Source organism: Mesocricetus auratus, unplaced genomic scaffold (genome assembly GCF_017639785.1).
Source record: "Mesocricetus auratus isolate SY011 unplaced genomic scaffold, BCM_Maur_2.0 Super-Scaffold_100007, whole genome shotgun sequence".
Taxonomy (NCBI): domain Eukaryota; kingdom Metazoa; phylum Chordata; class Mammalia; order Rodentia; family Cricetidae; genus Mesocricetus; species Mesocricetus auratus.
The window spans coordinates 84,581,185-84,597,712 of NW_024429191.1; the positions used below are offsets into that span (position 1 = coordinate 84,581,185).

At 44.1% G+C, this 16,528-nt stretch overlaps 1 protein-coding gene across 3 annotated transcripts in view; it reads right to left on the reverse strand.

Moving 5' to 3' along the window:
• Positions 1-1,500: 1,500 nt before the first annotated feature.
• Positions 1,501-16,528, reverse strand: part of Pitpnc1 (phosphatidylinositol transfer protein cytoplasmic 1) — a 269,963-nt gene continuing 254,935 nt past the window's right edge. For 2 of the 3 annotated variants that reach the window (XM_005069994.4, XM_021227137.2), the window contains exon 9: positions 1,501-6,508. In XM_005069994.4, the coding sequence (XP_005070051.1) occupies positions 6,192-6,508 (317 nt within the window). In that variant the 3' untranslated portion in view covers positions 1,501-6,191. Of the gene's footprint in view, positions 6,509-11,825; positions 11,945-16,528 lie in introns of all 3 variants that reach the window. The other variant, XM_021227138.2, reaches the window with a different exon arrangement.

A 16,528-nucleotide genomic window follows, 5' to 3' on the forward strand; every position in this document is an offset into this window, starting at 1 on the left:
TTTTTTTTTGGTTTTTCGAGACAGGGTTTCTCTGTGGCTTTGGAGGCTGTCCTGGAACTAGCTCTTGTAGACCAGGCTGGTCTCAAACTTCACAGAGATCCGCCTGCCTCTGCCTCTGGATGGCTGGGATTAAATGCGTGCACCACCACCACCCAGCCGACTGTGACATTTCTCTGAGGATTAATTGGAAAATAGAGTAAGGGGTGTATTTCTGCATGAGCTCCAGAGAGATTAATGAGCTAGGGGCAGTGAAGCGTTTCTGTCCCATACTCACCAGCTCCAGAGGACCCTCTTGTCAACAGTGGGGGCTGTGTGAGATTGGAAAACCATGGCGGGACAGTTTTGACTTCCCTTAAAAAGTGACCCAATTGTGGGGTTGGAGAGGTGGCTCAGTGGTTGAGAGTGCTTGCTGTTCAAACATGAAGATCCAAGTTCAGATCCTAGCAGGCATGCCTCTAACTCCAGTTCTGAGGGATCTGATGCCCTCTTGCAGACTCACAGACACACACAAATAAAATAACCCTTAAGGAAAAAGAGTGGCCCATTAGGGCTGGATCCCCAGGACTCTATAGATGGTGTGGACTAGTACACACCTAAATCCCAGAATTTGGAAGGTCGAAGCTGGAAGATTGGGACCTCAAGGTCACCTTTAGCCATATTCCAAGTTCAAGGAGACACATGAGACTTTGTCGGGGAAAAAAAGAAAAAAGAAAAGAAAGAATTGGGGCAGTGGTACACTTTTAATCTCAGCACTTAGGAGGCAGAGGCTGAGGGATTTCTGTAAGTTTGAGGCCAGCCTGGTCTACAGAGTGAGTTCCAGGATAGCTAGGGCTACATGTTAGAGAGACCTCTCAAAAACAAAACAACAACAAAGGATCTAGCTGGTATGTGTAACTCAGTAGAATATTTACCTATTTACCTGGCATCCCCAATGGTGTTGGATTCTATTTCCAAGGCACACATACACACACTCTTACCGTGGTATGGAGAGAATCGGTTGGCACTCCCAAGGATTCCTGTGGGCTATGTGATCTCAAACTCCATGAACACTCAAGTATCTACTAAGTGAAGAAGGGAGTTTCTGCATTCACCCTTTGGGGTTATAGATTTCTTTTCTTTTTTCTTTTTTGGTTTTTCAAGACAGGGTTTCTCTGTGTAGTCCTGGCTGCCCTGGGACTCTCTGTAGCCCAGGCTGACCTCAAACTCAGAGATCCACCTGTCTCTGCCTCCCAAGTGCTGGGAATACAGGTGTGCACCACCGCCACCTGGCTTTTCCTTCATTATTTTTAGGCTGGAAAATTAGGGACAGCTGGGATTTTTCCTTGCAAGGGTCTTGCGTATAAGGCCTCATATGCTCATTAGTAGGGGAGGCATGCTTGCACACAAGGCCATACTGCTGGGTACAGCGATTGGCTTCTTCCTTCTCCACTGACCCCCACGTTAACATTGGTCAGCACTCCCCCTGAGACTGGTTGAGAAAGAGGAAGCTACGCCTGGGAAGAAGATTGCTTTGTACTTTATTTACAACAGAATGTAAGAAAAAGTAAGCTATCAACAATAATAAATAACGGGGGGCGGGGCAGGGCGGGGCGTAGACGACAGTAGGACAGCCATAGAGTGACACAGACGCGTTTGCGTCACTCTCCGCTCGCAACACTATGCATTCCGACACTTGGTCCTTCAGCGGTGGCAGTGGTATTTTCAGTAAGTTAGCCAATCAGAAGCGTAAACACTGAAATTACACTGGAAAGGACACACGGATGGCACACGGGTAGCTAGCGTCAACTAAAAGGAACCTCCCGTCTTCTCGGGGACACAGTGAAACCGAAAGGGAGACTTGAAACCCCACAGACACCGTTTCAACTTGAAAAAAACAAGAAGGTGTGGAGGTTTATCGTAAGCATTTGTTGGCTGCGTGGAGTTAGCTAAAGGGCGTCGTCCGTCAAGTTCTCCACACGTTCGTGCTCTCTTACCGCGTGATGTCCTACCGAAGCTTGAGCAGTTACACAGCAGACACAAACAGACTGCTTTGGAGTTGGAGGCCAGAAGAAGCCAAGATATCTTGCATCTGGGTGTCATGTGGTGGTGTGACACTTGGGTCTCACCAAGAATGAAGAGCTTAACATTTATTCATGTCAATTTACAAGCCAGGCCAGGATTTTTAAAACTTTTACAACTATGGTTCAGATGGACGACTGTCATTACTCCACTAGTCAGGTGACCGGAAAAGTATGGAGAGGTGTGGAAACCATTTAGACAGTTACTCTCTATTGGATGATCTGGTTATGGATGCAAAGGATAGTCGACTCTATGCTGGTGCTTTTCAAAAAGAAAATTCCCATCAGTCTAAGCCAGTGATGACCTGGTATTTTTCACCTCTGAGCAGTGAAGAGATACTAAAGGAGGTGAAATTTGAATTTCATTAAAATGGGTTTTTATCAAGATTTCTCTTAGTTTACAGTAAATTACAGGCTGTAAAATCAAACCACATGATTACTTTTAGGGGTATCATTGGGGGTTTTGTATTTTAGTCTTAAAATTATACTTTTGTGTGTGTGTGTGTGCGCGCGCGCGCGCATGCCACTGTATGTGTGGTGGTCAAGGACAACTTATGAGAATTAGTTCTTTCTTTCAATTAGGGGAGACCTGGGGATTGAACTCAGTCATTTTGACAGACTTTGCGTGTGTGTGTCTGTGTTCATGATGTGTCTGTGTTCATTATGTGTGCTGTGTTCATTCATCCACAACTGAGCTGACTTATTCCCACACCCCAAAACACAGATGACATACACCTGTAAATAGGTTAAAACAGCTCCCACATTGATGCAAAGCCTGGATAGCAGACTTATAAACAAATCCACCGACAAACTGACACAACTAAAACGTCACAGCACCTCTCCTGCTCAGTCCTTCCTTTTGCTTTTTCTTACTCAGCTGGGGGTGGGGGGGAAACACTCTTCAGAGGTGGTTTCGGACAAACTTTATGCAATAAAACACCACAAAAGCTCCTTGATCCAGGAGAAGCATAGACAAAGTGACGGTGCTGTCCCACACCTACAGCACAGGGATAGTTCCTATTCGGAAGCCACCCAGAGTAAAGACAAGAAGTATGGCCATTTTAGTAGCATCCACCAACATCAGAGATGAAGAGGAGTAAACACATGTATTATCCTATGGGTTACTTCCCTCAGTTTTGCTAGCACAGACTTAGAATTGGTGGTGTGTGACTCACTATACTGCATTTTGTATATGTATATATATATATATGTATATATATAATATATGTACAGGTATAATACAATTTTGGTGAACAAAGTTGAAGGTTTTCACATGGCAGACAGAGGCACTGAGTTAAGGATTCTATGTTCCCCTCAAACATGCTTAGTAAATTCAGGTTTCTGCTATTATACTTTTTTGTCCTCCCAAATTTCCATCATGCAGCCATTTTGTTTCCATCCTCACAAGAATTATTCATGTTCTATGTACACAGTCATCACAGGCTTGTTCCCCACAATTGCAGATTCACGTAAGGACAGAGCGGAAAGATACTTGGAAATCAAGATTTAGAAGATATTGAAGTCATTTATGCTTTGTGATGACTGGATTAAATATTCAAAGCAGCTAATATGAAATGCCCAGAACCCCTTCGGTATTTGTAACACAGGCAAACCACATGTAGACAGAAAAACTGATCACACGAGTGTTGGTTAAGAATCACACTACCGTAGGTTAGCACTGCAATTGTGTCAAAGGTATTGGGGCTGACTATAAAGGAAAGAAAACTCACAAAAAAAGGGAATCAGAAAGTAGCTTTAAAAGTGAACCAGACTGTTGACCTTGACAGTAGAAGCTGGTATAGAAACGGGGAAGTGGCATGGTTATTAATGGAAAAACTAGGTGCCAGATGGGCTAACCACTGCACAAAATTAATTTCTACTACACGAAAACCAATCAGCCCGCCCCAGCCCGATTTCAGCTTGCAAATGGTGAGCAGATACATATACTATCTCCATGTCTTCTGAAAGTGGGATTTTTGCTTGTTGAAGCCAGACATTCTCAGTGAGTACAGCTGCACGGAGAGGGAACCATTGAGAAGTCCAAAGGGTTCGAGAAAAGATTAACATTTCCCACAAGTGAGATTCATGCTTCCATACCATGCAGAGAAAGTACCTTACCCTGGTACTGTCACCTTAAGGAAAAGATACGCTGTTGCACAAAGCTATTTGCAATTGCTTTCCTTTGAGAATTGGGTGCAATGTCCATCTACAGATAAAGAAATGATCTAGACACACTCAGCACTTTGGTGCTGGGCTCAAGGGGCCAGCACCTGTGCCTTGGGAGAGGTCATGGACCCGAGAGACATTGTAGAGTGCGGAGCACTCAAGAGAGGGTACAGGCAGCGTCCACTGGCTGGGAGGGGTCAGGGGAGGGGAATACACTCCTTGGTCTGGTTTGTTTCCTTTGGGATCTGTGTTGGGGGTGATTTCCTTTCCTGAGGTTGGAGGTCCCAGTCAGGAAGGACAGCTGGGACATGAGCTCTGGAGCTCCCTGGCTGCCTGTTGACATTCTGCTTGCCTTCCTTGTGGGTTTAAAGGCAGTGAGGTACAACAGTGACAGATTTCTCTGCCACTTTGATGAATGGCCTTGCAGACTGTTGGCCTGGACTCTGCTGTACATTTCCATGTCTTTGAGCAGTGAGAAGAAGACAAAGGGGGTGTTTATGACCACACCTCTGTACAAATAGGATTCGAAGAGTCTACTAAGGAGATGACATCTCCCATTTGGCTATATTCACTGGGTTCTCGAGACATTGCCAAGTGTGTTGTTTCCTTTTTGCAGTGTTGGGGACTGAACCCAGGGCCTCCTGCATACTAGGCAAGAACTCTACCATTGAGCTATACCACAGTCCCCAATATTTGGATTGTAAGGAACAAGTAAGGAATGATAAGTGTTTTCTAAAACCTGGTGATTGGCAACCCATGGCAGGGGGCGGCTGGGCGTTACTAAGAGTCGCCCAGATGGGGACAGTTCTGTTTTGCAAGGTTCAGACACCAGACATTCTGACAGTGGTCAAGCCCAGGTAACTTAGTTCACCCTGAACATCCTCGGGTGGGAGATTGTCAATGGATTTTATTTAGTTCACTGAAATTTTTGAGAATTGTAATGAGTGATGGAAGCTCACAGATTAAGCTTCATTAGTACCTGAAGAGATGTTTGTCTCATCTGGGCCTCTCGGTTTCCAGAACATTCCACAGCTATGGTCACAGTTATGCAGGCAAGTCTAAAGATTTGAGAGGCCACCAGGGAACAAAAGGGGAACAGATGGGATCTTTATTAATTTCTGTGTAAAGGTATAAAGAAGTCATCGTTAATTGCACTTGGAGCCTCTAGAAGTTGGTTATTAAAATTTTCAAAAATTTAAGGAGTGGATTAGGCCCCAAATCCTGAGTCGGACTAATCAGAACAGGAATATTGGTAACAACTGGAATTCAAGTATTGGTGGTGAGCAGTCCAAAATTAACAGTTAGGCATGCGACACCTGAGAGATTATTTGCTTTTCTTTCTTTTTTTGTTGGTGTTATTGAGAATTTCAGTTTGGTTTCATGGGAGGAAACTGGCTTCATTATTTTACCACATCTTACAAAAAAAAAAAAAGAAAAAGCGCTTCATGTTTTCCCATCTGTTCACCTGTTTATGGCTGACGCCCACATCAGACTCGCCAAGGCCTCCCAAACAAGGCTTCCTTCCTGTCCCATGTACAAAGCTGTACATATTCTGTGGGTTTTATGATTACTTTTTGAGACAGGGTCTCATAGAACCCAGGCTGTCCTCAAACTTTGTATATGGCCGAGGCTGACCCTGAACTTCTGATCCTGTTGTCAAGCTAACCCCGCCCTAGGGCTTCATGCAAGTTACAGCAGCACTCAACCCGCTAAGTTCCGTCCTCAGCCCCTCCTGTCTTGTTTTGTTTTGTTTTTCCCCCTGGTCTTATGTCTCATATTCACTATGACGCTGTGTGGCACATGTAGGGACTCTTGCTACCTGTGAAATTATTTAAACCACATGCACACTCTGAGATCAAAGAACACATCTGAGTGACGAGGCGGTCTTTTCCTCCTTTACCAGAGGATTCTTTAAAAAAAAAAAGCCTCAAATAAAAATATAAAGCCCAATGGGATGTTCACAAGAAGCTACTCTGATTTGGGCCGGCATGGCTTTTCAGAAGAGTGGACACCAGGTAAATTCAGGGTGGTTTTTTTCTCGGGATCCGGAAGTGTGAGTGTCTCTGGGGCAGACTTTTTCCGGGGCCGGTCTTTGGGAATGGACAGAAATTCGGGCGCATCTGTGGAGAGAGGGGTGGACGGAGCGCTGGATGGGGCGCTGCGCACCGAGGAAGGCAGCAGGGCGATGCTGGAGATCGAAATGGCAGGTGGGAAAACGCCGATTTTCTTGTTGGTGGCTTCCTGAGTGGCTCGTTCGAATTCTCGCACTTGATCCATTGTCATGTCTTCAAAGGGAGAAGAGAGAGAGAATAAATAACAGTTACCATCCAGACGTGCAAATGGGTTCAGCGCTAGGTCTGGGACTCTACCATGAAAGAGGCCCCTACCCACCATAAGTCCAAGTTGTCTTTGAAATACTAAACTCTCAAAAAATAATTTTTTTTTCCTGTCTCTGATTCTGGGACACATCGCTGATAAGAATATTTCTGTTTTTGGCTAGCAATCCAAGGTTTTCCAAAGGACTCTTCCATTAGTATTTAGAAATTACTGAAATACATGTTCTTTATTTGTTGTGTGAGAGGGGATGTGTGTGTGGTGGGGTGGATGGGTTGGGGGTCAGAGGACAACTTTGGGGGATCAGCTCTTCCGCAATTGGGCCCTGAGTTTGCTGGTTTGAACTCTGGTTGGCGGCTTTGGCAGTGGAGCTAACTTTACTCATTTACTGTGAGTCATCCCATCAGCCTAACTGGTACACTCCAAAAATGTGTGTGTGTGTGTGTGTGTGTGTGTGTGTGTGTACATGCACACACGAACCTCTGGGTACACAGAAAAGCTAGGAGAGGGCATCATCACTCTTTTCTATTCCTTTGATGCTGGGACTTTCCCAGGAGCTGGGTTCACATTTTCTGCCCCTTTGATTCTCCTATTTCTACTCCCAGCCCCCTTGAGCTAGAGCTGCAGGCTTTGCCGGGTGCCTGGGTTATTACCTGGATGCTTCGATTTCAGTCCTCAGTATCACTCAGCACAAGAGCTCTTAATTGCTGAGCCTTCTCTCCAGCCACTTCAATTAGTATGTTAAGTATTCCGAATTAGGATTTAACAAGGGAGTGTAAAATCAGAGATAGTGAATGTGTGCAAGGTGTGTGTATGTGTGTGTGTGTGTGTGTGTGTCTGTTGTGAGTACATGGGGCTTCTATAGACTGGGTCACACACTCCATACAAAGATCATTAAAACAATTGGTGGTCTTGACAACATTACTCCTAAGTTTAGATTGCCAAAGAACCAGGAGTTCAGGTCAAATCTCAGAACTTCTCAGCATTTTAACCTCAGACCATACTTTTTGTACTCCGAAGGTCACAGGGCTGTTGTTGCTATTACTCCCCAAAAAGGAAAATAAAAATCACCCCAAGGCAGTTTGAAAGAACAAAAGAGAATGAAAAGAATCATTAAAAGATTGAGGCTTTATTTAAAGAGGGAGAAAAAGAACATAGTTTGGTATCCTACAGGTAAGTCAGCAATGCCTTGTGTCAAGTTTTCAAATTATTCAAATTTTTATTGATTGGGACTGGAGAGATGGCTCAGCAATTAAGAGCACATACTGATCTTCCAGAGGACCAGAGTTCATTTCCCAGCACTGACACAAGATGGCTCACAACCACTTGTAACTAGTATTGGAGGAGGGCATATGGAGGTCATATGGAGGTCAGAGGACAACTTTTGGGAGTTGGTTCTTGCCTTCTACCCTGAGGGTCCCAGGGATCAAACTCAGGTCACCAGGTGAGGTGGCAAGTACCTTTACTCACTGAGACATCTTGTGGGCCCCTGTGACTGTTGTTATTTTCACTTACTGGGAACAGAGGAAACGGGTAACCAGGAATATCAAAAGAAGCCTGAAGTGAAGGCTTTGCCTTGGAGCAGAGTGCAGTCCATGACGGGTAACCAGGAATATCAAAAGAAGCCTGAAGTGAAGGCTTTGCCTTTGAGCTGTCTTTCTCTACTTTGGCTGACATAGGTCTATGTTTCATTCTTTCTGGTCCTCAATGGTTCAGACTTCCTGAAATGATAGTGCTCACCTCAGCAACACACCTTAGAAATGTTGAATGTGGAATGAATAGTAACAACACAAGGTTAATCATTAGGTGTCCTTTGTGTTGCTGGGGATCAAACTCGGGCCCAGAGGGTGCCAGGCAGGAGACTGGGCTCCACTCCTGGGTTTTATAGTGTCAAATCAATAAAGAATTTTCTTTTTCTTTTTTAGTTTTTAGAGGCAGAGTTTCTCTGTGCAGCCCCAGTAGTACTGGAACTTGCTTTGTGGACCATGCTTGCCTCAAACTTAGAGATGGGCCTGCCTCTCTGCCTTCCAAGTGGATTAAAAGTATGTACCACCATGCCCGGCTCAAGAATCATTTTCCATGAAATGAAATCTGTAACCATTTCTATATGAAATTATCAAGATTTCCTAAAGGGGAAGTGTTTACAAAGGAGTCTGAAAAATTGCAACTGTGTTGACATAATGCAAAATTTATATTATTTTAAGGAAAATTATACCTATGAACTTACCACTTTTAAATGAATAAATGAGATTAAGTTCTTCAAAAGAAGCATGTACTTTGAAATGAAATTAGAACTTTACAAAAAACTTTAGTGAACCAGGATATATCTTTACACTAATAAATGGATAGCAATTTTGAAAAAATTCCTTGGTTAACAAGTGGCCCAAAACATTGTGATACTGGATGTATCCAGCAGGGGGCAGAAACGATACAGAGTACAGAATTTGGATTTTTTTTTGTTTTGTTTTTAACTCAGTAGCTTCCATGGAGGGTTTGAAACCTCTCAATTGTCAATGAGACTGTCCTTTTTTTCTTTTTAATTGCTGTGCTCATGGATGCTAATTTTGCTTACTTCCAACTTAACTTACTAAGATTTCATTTTAGCAGCCATGAAGTTTGTTATTTTTCATCTTTAGATGGGCCCTTGGGTAGCTCTGACTCACAGTGTAGCTGAGGTTGACTTTGGACTTCTGATCCTCCTGCCTCTACCTCCCCAGTGCCGGGATCACAGGTGTGTGACGCCAGCCCTGGTTTATGTGGTGCTGGGATGGAGCTCAGGGTATTGTGCATGACTGGCGCTCTGCCAATTGAGCGAAAGCTCTAGCCCCCATGCGGTTTCATTACTTTTATACATTTAAAAAATATTTTTATTTTTAAACTTTAGTGTGTGTGTGTGTGTGCTCGTGTGAAGGTCAAAGGGCAACTAACTGTGTGGAGTCAGTTCTTTTTCCACAGTTACTCAGGTCCCTTGGCTTGTATGGCAAGAGTCTTTCCCTGCTGAGCCACCTTGCTGGCCCGGGTGTCCATGCAGTTTTTATTTGTGGTGCAAACAGCCTCTCAATTTTAACCATCTTGTGATTGTGATAGAAAACTAAGATTGTGAAAAATAAATGATCCCAGGCTTCATGAAATCCCAAAGAAAGAGGGCAATATCACAAGACAATCATTATGCTGAAATCACGGCAACAACAGTGGGCAGTTTGCAGCTAGAGAATGTGTGGGACTTTCTGGAAGACAGGGGGTCATTCTGGATTCTCACCTTCAACACAGAAAGCTGGCTTGATGCCAACAGCAAATTCAAACAGAAACAATGCATGCAAAGGCCTTAAGCTGTAAGCCTCCCCTCATGCCCTCAATCCTGAGGTAGAGTCTCCCATTGTATAGGCTGGCCTCCCACTCAAGGCAATGCTCCTGCCTCAGCTCTCAGCCACCATGCCTGGCTTAGACCCTGGAAATAGTTGTACTCAGCGCCCTTCAGGCATCCTTTCTCCCTCCCTCCCCTGTAGCTTTCTTTGTCTGGTCCTGTTTATAGTGAGCAACTTTCAGAGCTGTTGATGGGCACTGTGTTTGACATTCCTAAGAGAAAGGGTAATCAAAAGTAACGGAAAATTCAGGAACAGCTTCCTTAAAGAACATTCCTATCTTTAGAACAGGAAGAGAGGAGGGATGGGGAGGTATCTGATCAAAATCAGAGCAAACCTTCAGTCAATCCTGCCCCAACATTTTCCTGCAAAACCTGATCAGAGCATGCAAGGCAGAGCTGGAACGCTCTCAGGCTCACGGGCGGTCACATGCATCTGATGTCGTGCACTAGCCTAGCAAGGCACAGTCAAAAGACATGCTCTCAACATTTCCAAAATGTTACCAGAAAGTCTTCGCAATTCTAAAGCCTTTGTCACAACAGCCACCTCTCAAGTTCTGTAATTATATTCTCATTAAAAAAAAGATTTATCACTTATTTATTTACTGTGTGTGTGTGTGTGTGTGTGTGTGTGTACACATGCGTGCAGTGCCTGCTGAGGATGGAAGAGGGCATTGGATACCCTGGACCTGGAGTTATAGGCAGTTGTGAACCACTAGACATGGGTGCTGGGAACTGAACCAGGGTCTTCTGCAAGAGCAGCAAGTGCTCTGAGTCGTCTCCCTAGAGCAGTGGTTCTCAAACTCTCCTAATGCTGTGATGCTTTAATACAGTTCCTCATGTTGTGGTGATGCCCCCAAACCTAAAATTATTTTTGCTGCTACTGTAATGTTGATATTATCATGAATCATAATTGTCATGAATATCTGTATTTTTGGATGGTCTTAGGAGACCCTATGAAAGGGTCGTTTGGGCCCCAAAGGGGTTGCGACCCACAGGTTTGGAAACATTGCTCTAGATCCTCATTTCTTAAAAGAACAAAACAAAACAAAAGTACCAGCCACATTATAACTACATTCTTAATTTTTAAAGCATATCATGTGTATTATCCCTGGGCATGGCAGACACAAGAACTCAAGATGTTCCCAGAGAGATCACAGCTCTGGCCGACACCCACATGGTTTAGTGATTAATCCTTGGCTATCTATACCTCCTGTTCATTAGCTTGACTGTCTGAGAGATAACTTATATTTAAGTTCTGGTACATACCATGTGGTCAGCAATCAGTAACCCAAGGCTGTCGATCTCCTAGGGCTCTCCAAGACCTTAGTGAAGTCCCAGACTAGATCTACTGTGCAGCATTCCTAAATGCCGGATCACCACCCCTCCACCCCTTGGCGTGGGCATGTGCATGGATTATAGCTTAGTCTTGAAATTATTTTAGATTAAAAGGATGGAGGAAAACAGCCCGAAAGAGTCATAGAAAGCCAAGAAACCTAAAGCACCAACCAGTAAGGACCTTCATGGAGCCCGAGTGTTAACTATGCCTTGAAAAGTGTGACATTTGACCTACTTTACACTTGACACGCTCTGTCACGCCTATGCTATTTTATGATTGGTGCAGGTCAGCTCACAGGCTCCACCAAATGTTTCCACTCTCTGTGTCCTGGGTTTGGTGACCAGGTTAGCCATGAAGTTTAAGCCACTTGAAAGAATGGAAAGATCTGGAAGACACGGGTGACTGACACAGCCAACTCAAAGACTCAGGGGGTATCTTCATCCACAGTCTCTGGATGAGGCTGTGTTTTCATGGGCTGCTGGGGAGCCAGCACTGTTAGGGTCTGGCAGATGGGTTTCCGTGTCTGTTTCGCACAGGGTGGGCGACTCGCTTTGAATAGTCTACATACACTGGTCTGCGCATGGCCCTCTATGTCATCCACAGTGGAGGAGTGCTGATTGCAAACTTTTATGTTGGTTTGTTCATGCATGTTTTTCTCGTATTCCCGGACATCATCCATTGTCATATCTGAAAGAAGTCAAGACGTGGGCAACTTCCGTTATTAAGTACAAACTTTCATCGGGGCACTGGAGGGAAAGACAGTAGCTCAGCAGTAGCCAAACAGGTTAAAAAAAAAAAAAGCACGTGACTAACTAACTTTATGGGGTAAATCATAAAGTTAGACAAACCAGCCAAAGAAGGGAGTGAGGAAGCTAAGTGGAAATCATTTAGGGGTGCCTCTTGGCAAGTGAGCTAGGTGAAGTGTTAGCGAGTGGGCTGTGCATAGCCTGAGATCTCCTAAAACTGTGTTAGAAGATCCCTTTCAGAGACAGAGGGGCCAGGTGATTTTGGTTTAATACTTACCTTCAGATAGAACTTTCCAGAGAGATCTAAGGCATCTTTAAGTTAGTGCATTTGACAACAACAAGGGCACTTTCATTGCTATGGTAGGAGGCAAACCATGTGAGTGAGACTCGGTACAGTTCTCACACAGATGTGGTTTTGCATAGAATAGGAGGGGCCAGAGAGTGCAGGTCTTTGAGACTAGTCTAACAGCTTGGAAATGGCTGACACTATTCCACCCACATTGATCTATAAATACAATTGCACACAACACCATGTTTGGCTAGAGTCTACAATTCTTCAGTATTTCAGGGTAATGAGCTCTTAATCCATAATAGTTTTCAGCAGGAGACAGATTTGTGACAGTTTCTGCTTGTGACAATGGTGGCATCATTCTAGTGAGGGGGGAGCCAGAGATGCTGGGGGACATTCCATATGCCAGGATCCCCAGTTCTTAACAGAGATCTGATTCCAAATGTGAGTAGTGACGGGGTTGAGGAATTCTATCTTATTTTGAGATGCTGAAGCAGGAGGTTTCTGGCTTCAAGGCCAATCTGAGCTACATGAGACCTTGTCTCAAAACAAACAAACAAAATCCACACACCTCAAACAAAAACAAAAGAGCAAAAACAAAACAAAAAAAAAAAAGGAAAAAGAGAAGACCAAGAAATCCCTTCTTTTAGCAAGTGAAATGCATAAAAGTGATATTTTATTGGTTTCACTTTAAACATTCCCTTTGTCTTCCTTCCTAGCCCCACCCCCTCTGCTATTCTGCAGGATTTTATCAGCTATCTTCCCAGTTTCCCAGTCCAGCAACACTGTCTTGGCAGAATTTTACTTTATGCAAAAAAAAAAAAAAAGAACAAGAATTGCATCATCTACCACCCTATTACTGATTGGCTTAGTGGGGGATTTGCAGTACGCATTCCCAGCTGGAGTTTTCCCTGAAGTATTTTCTGGATCATGTGGCTTGATGTCTTTTTATATCAACCCCAGTGTCATGTGTGTTCTCTTTGCTTCCAAAGGGCAGACCTGCCAGAGCTCATGATTTAATTCGGTGTGGTCTGGTGCTGAGGTGGAGCATGGCTCAAAATCTAGGCCTGGGCTATTTATTCTATTGAACTGATGATGTCCCTCCCTCCCCCTGGAATCGTCCACCAGGAATGGTGTCCACAGCAATGGAAGTATCGAGAAGGCTAAGCGGCAGGCTGGTCAAGCAAGAACATGCTCTTCTTTTAGAAAATAGGTTATTGACAAGCAATAAAAGAATGCTGCTTTAGGGTGAAGACAGAGGGGTCTTAATCAATAATAACACATTCCACAAGACGAAACCCCACGATTTCAATGACTGATTGTCAGTATTTCTCAAACACAAACACACCTGGAAATGAATACAAGGAGGTCCCACTCCATTACGAGTTTAAAATTGGAAGCGGTTTCTTTGTGCACATGTCATTAGCTGGTTAACTGGGATAACAAAACTGGGGGAAGGCAAGAGTTTACTGCTTCACTCTACTGAATCTCCACAAAATTCATTCTTTATCTGCAATTAGCTCACTGTGAAGGGAGGGACTTAACACAGGGCAGACTCTGGACTTTCAGAGTTGGATCGGTTTTGGAGTTGTAACAAAGGATTAGCCCAAGATGATTGGTGTCTTGTTCATGGTGGAAAACTGAGAAGAACTCAAGGGATTGGTGGTGCCATCCAAGGACAAAAAGAAAAACCTAACCCAAACCAAACTAAACCAAAAGGATGTAGAAGACTGCTTAATCCTGGTAGGAAAGGTCTTGATATATTTTAAAACACTGAAATCAGCATCTATTTCCTCTCTTTCTCTCTCTCTCTCTCTCTCTCTCTCTCTCTCTCTCTCTCTCTCTCTCTCTCTCTCTCTCTCTCTCTCTCTCTCTCTCTCTCCCCTCTCGTTTCTTGAATTGTATAGCCTTGAATGTCCTTGAACTCGCTCTGTACACCAGAGCTGCTCTGTAGACCAGGCTGATCTCGAACTCACAGAGATCCTCCTGCCTCTGCTTCCAAGTGGTAGGATTTTTTTTTTTTTTTTTTTTGGTTTTTACGAGACAGGGTTTCTCTGTATTGTTTCAGAGGCTATCGGTCCAGCCTGGATCCGCCTGCCTCTGCCTCCCGAGTGCTGGGATTAAAGGCGTGCGCCACCACCGCCCGGCTCCAAGTGGTAGGATTAAAGTTGTGTGCTACAGCTAGGCAGAGGTGGCACGCCTTTAGTCCCAGCACTCTGGAGGCAGAGGCAGGTGGATCTCTGTGAGTTCGAGATCAGCCTGGTCTACAGAGCAAGTTCCAGGACAGCCTCCAAAGCCACAGAGAAGCCCTGTCTTGAGCTCCACCCCCCCAAAAAAACCCAAAAGTTGGTGCACTACAGCCATCAGACCCGAAAGTGTTTATTTCTAATTTCTCTTCCCTTCTCTTTCTTTCCCACCTTCCCCCTCTCTGAGACAGGGCATCAAAGTCTGTATCCTAGGACCTTGAACTCCTGATTCTTCTGCCTCCACCTCCCAAGTGCTGGGTGATGCTGGGGCTTCATGCTAGGTAAGGTACTAAGTAAGGGAAATCTCTCTACATCTCGAAATATCTCCACATACCACAAATGCATATGAACATGAGGTAAACATGCCAATCCTCCTCAGCAATTTATGGAATTGCTAACTAGGCAGAAAAAGTGCCGGTTTGGCTTATCTGGTTAAATGTATTGTGCTGTTTTTGCAAATGGATATTACTTCAAAATCCATGCACAGATCAATTTTTTAGAAAATTCAAATGCAAATGCCCAGTGACAGAATACACTTCCAAAGACCGAATACACTTCTTTGTCACCGATTGATTTTTTTTCAGTGATATGAGTGACTTCTAGCAATTTAGGGTCAGAGCTCTTGCTAGAAACAGATGCTTTCTGAGGTTATCAGCCAATTTTTTAAAAGTTTTCTCAAACACCTGTCTGTCTGTCTATCTACTTACCTACCTATCTATCTATGTGTGTACACAAGAGTGTGCATATGTGTGGTCAGAGGACAACTTGTAGGAGTCTGTTCTCTCCTTCTACTATGGGAGTACTGGGTATTGAATGAAGGTTGTTAGGCTTTGAGGCAAACCTTTACCATTGAGCCATCTTGCTGGCTCTCAGACAAATTCTAAATGCAAGAAAGCCTACACCAATCATTTTTTAAATGAATTGTTGGGTGACGTCTTTTTTTTTGCTGTTTGTTTTGTTTTTGTTTTCGAGATAGGGTTTCTCTGTGTTACAGCTGTGGCTGGCCTGGAATTCCCTCTGTAGACCAGGCTGGTCTTGAAGTCACATCGACCTGTCTCTGCCTCTGAGTGCTGGGATTAAAGGCGTGCTGTTGTGGTTTGTACATAAGGTCTCTCATAGCCAAGGCTAGCCTTGAACTAGTCCTTCGCCTCTCAAATATTGGAATTATAGATGTGTACTGCAACGCTCGCTATAATTTCATAAATTTTTGAGGCAGAGTCTCATGTGGCATAGGATAGCTTTGAACTTGGTAGGTAGCTGAGGATGACCTTGAACTCCTGATCCTCTTGTGTCCATCTTCTGAATACTGGGATTATAGTTACTGTGTACTGTTTGTGCAGTGCTGAGGAGTGAACCCAGGGCTTCATGCATGCTAAGTAGGTATTCTATCAACTAAGCTACATCACCAGGCTCATTTTAGAGTGCGTGTGTGTGTTTAGACAAAGTCTTCTTTTTTTTTTCCCCAGCTCTAGCTGTCCTTAAACTTGATCTCTAGACCAGGCTTGCCTGGAACTCACAGAAATCCACCTGCATCTGCATTTTTGCATTATTTAGTATGTGCTACCACATGTGGAGACCAGAGGAGGTCTTTGTATCCCAGGAGATCCTGGTGTTTGTGAGCTGCCTGACATGGATGCTGGGAACTGAACCTGGTTCTCTACAAAAGCAGCAAACGTTCTTAACTGCTGAACTATTTCTCTAGTCACTGAACAAAATGTTTAAAACCTGTTGTTTATTGCCGGGCATTGGTGGCGCACACCTTTAATCCCAGCACTCGGGAGGCAGAGGAGGCAGAGTCAGGCGGATCTCTGTGAGTTTGAGGCCAGCCTGGTCTATAGAGTGAGCTCCAGGATAGCCTCCAAAACAATACAGAGAAACCCTGTCTCGAAAAACCAAAACAAAACAACTATTGCATATTAATTCAGTTATTTGAATGTTGCCAGGGTTATGTTACATGAAAATAGGAATACAAGATGAGATAGTTCAGCAG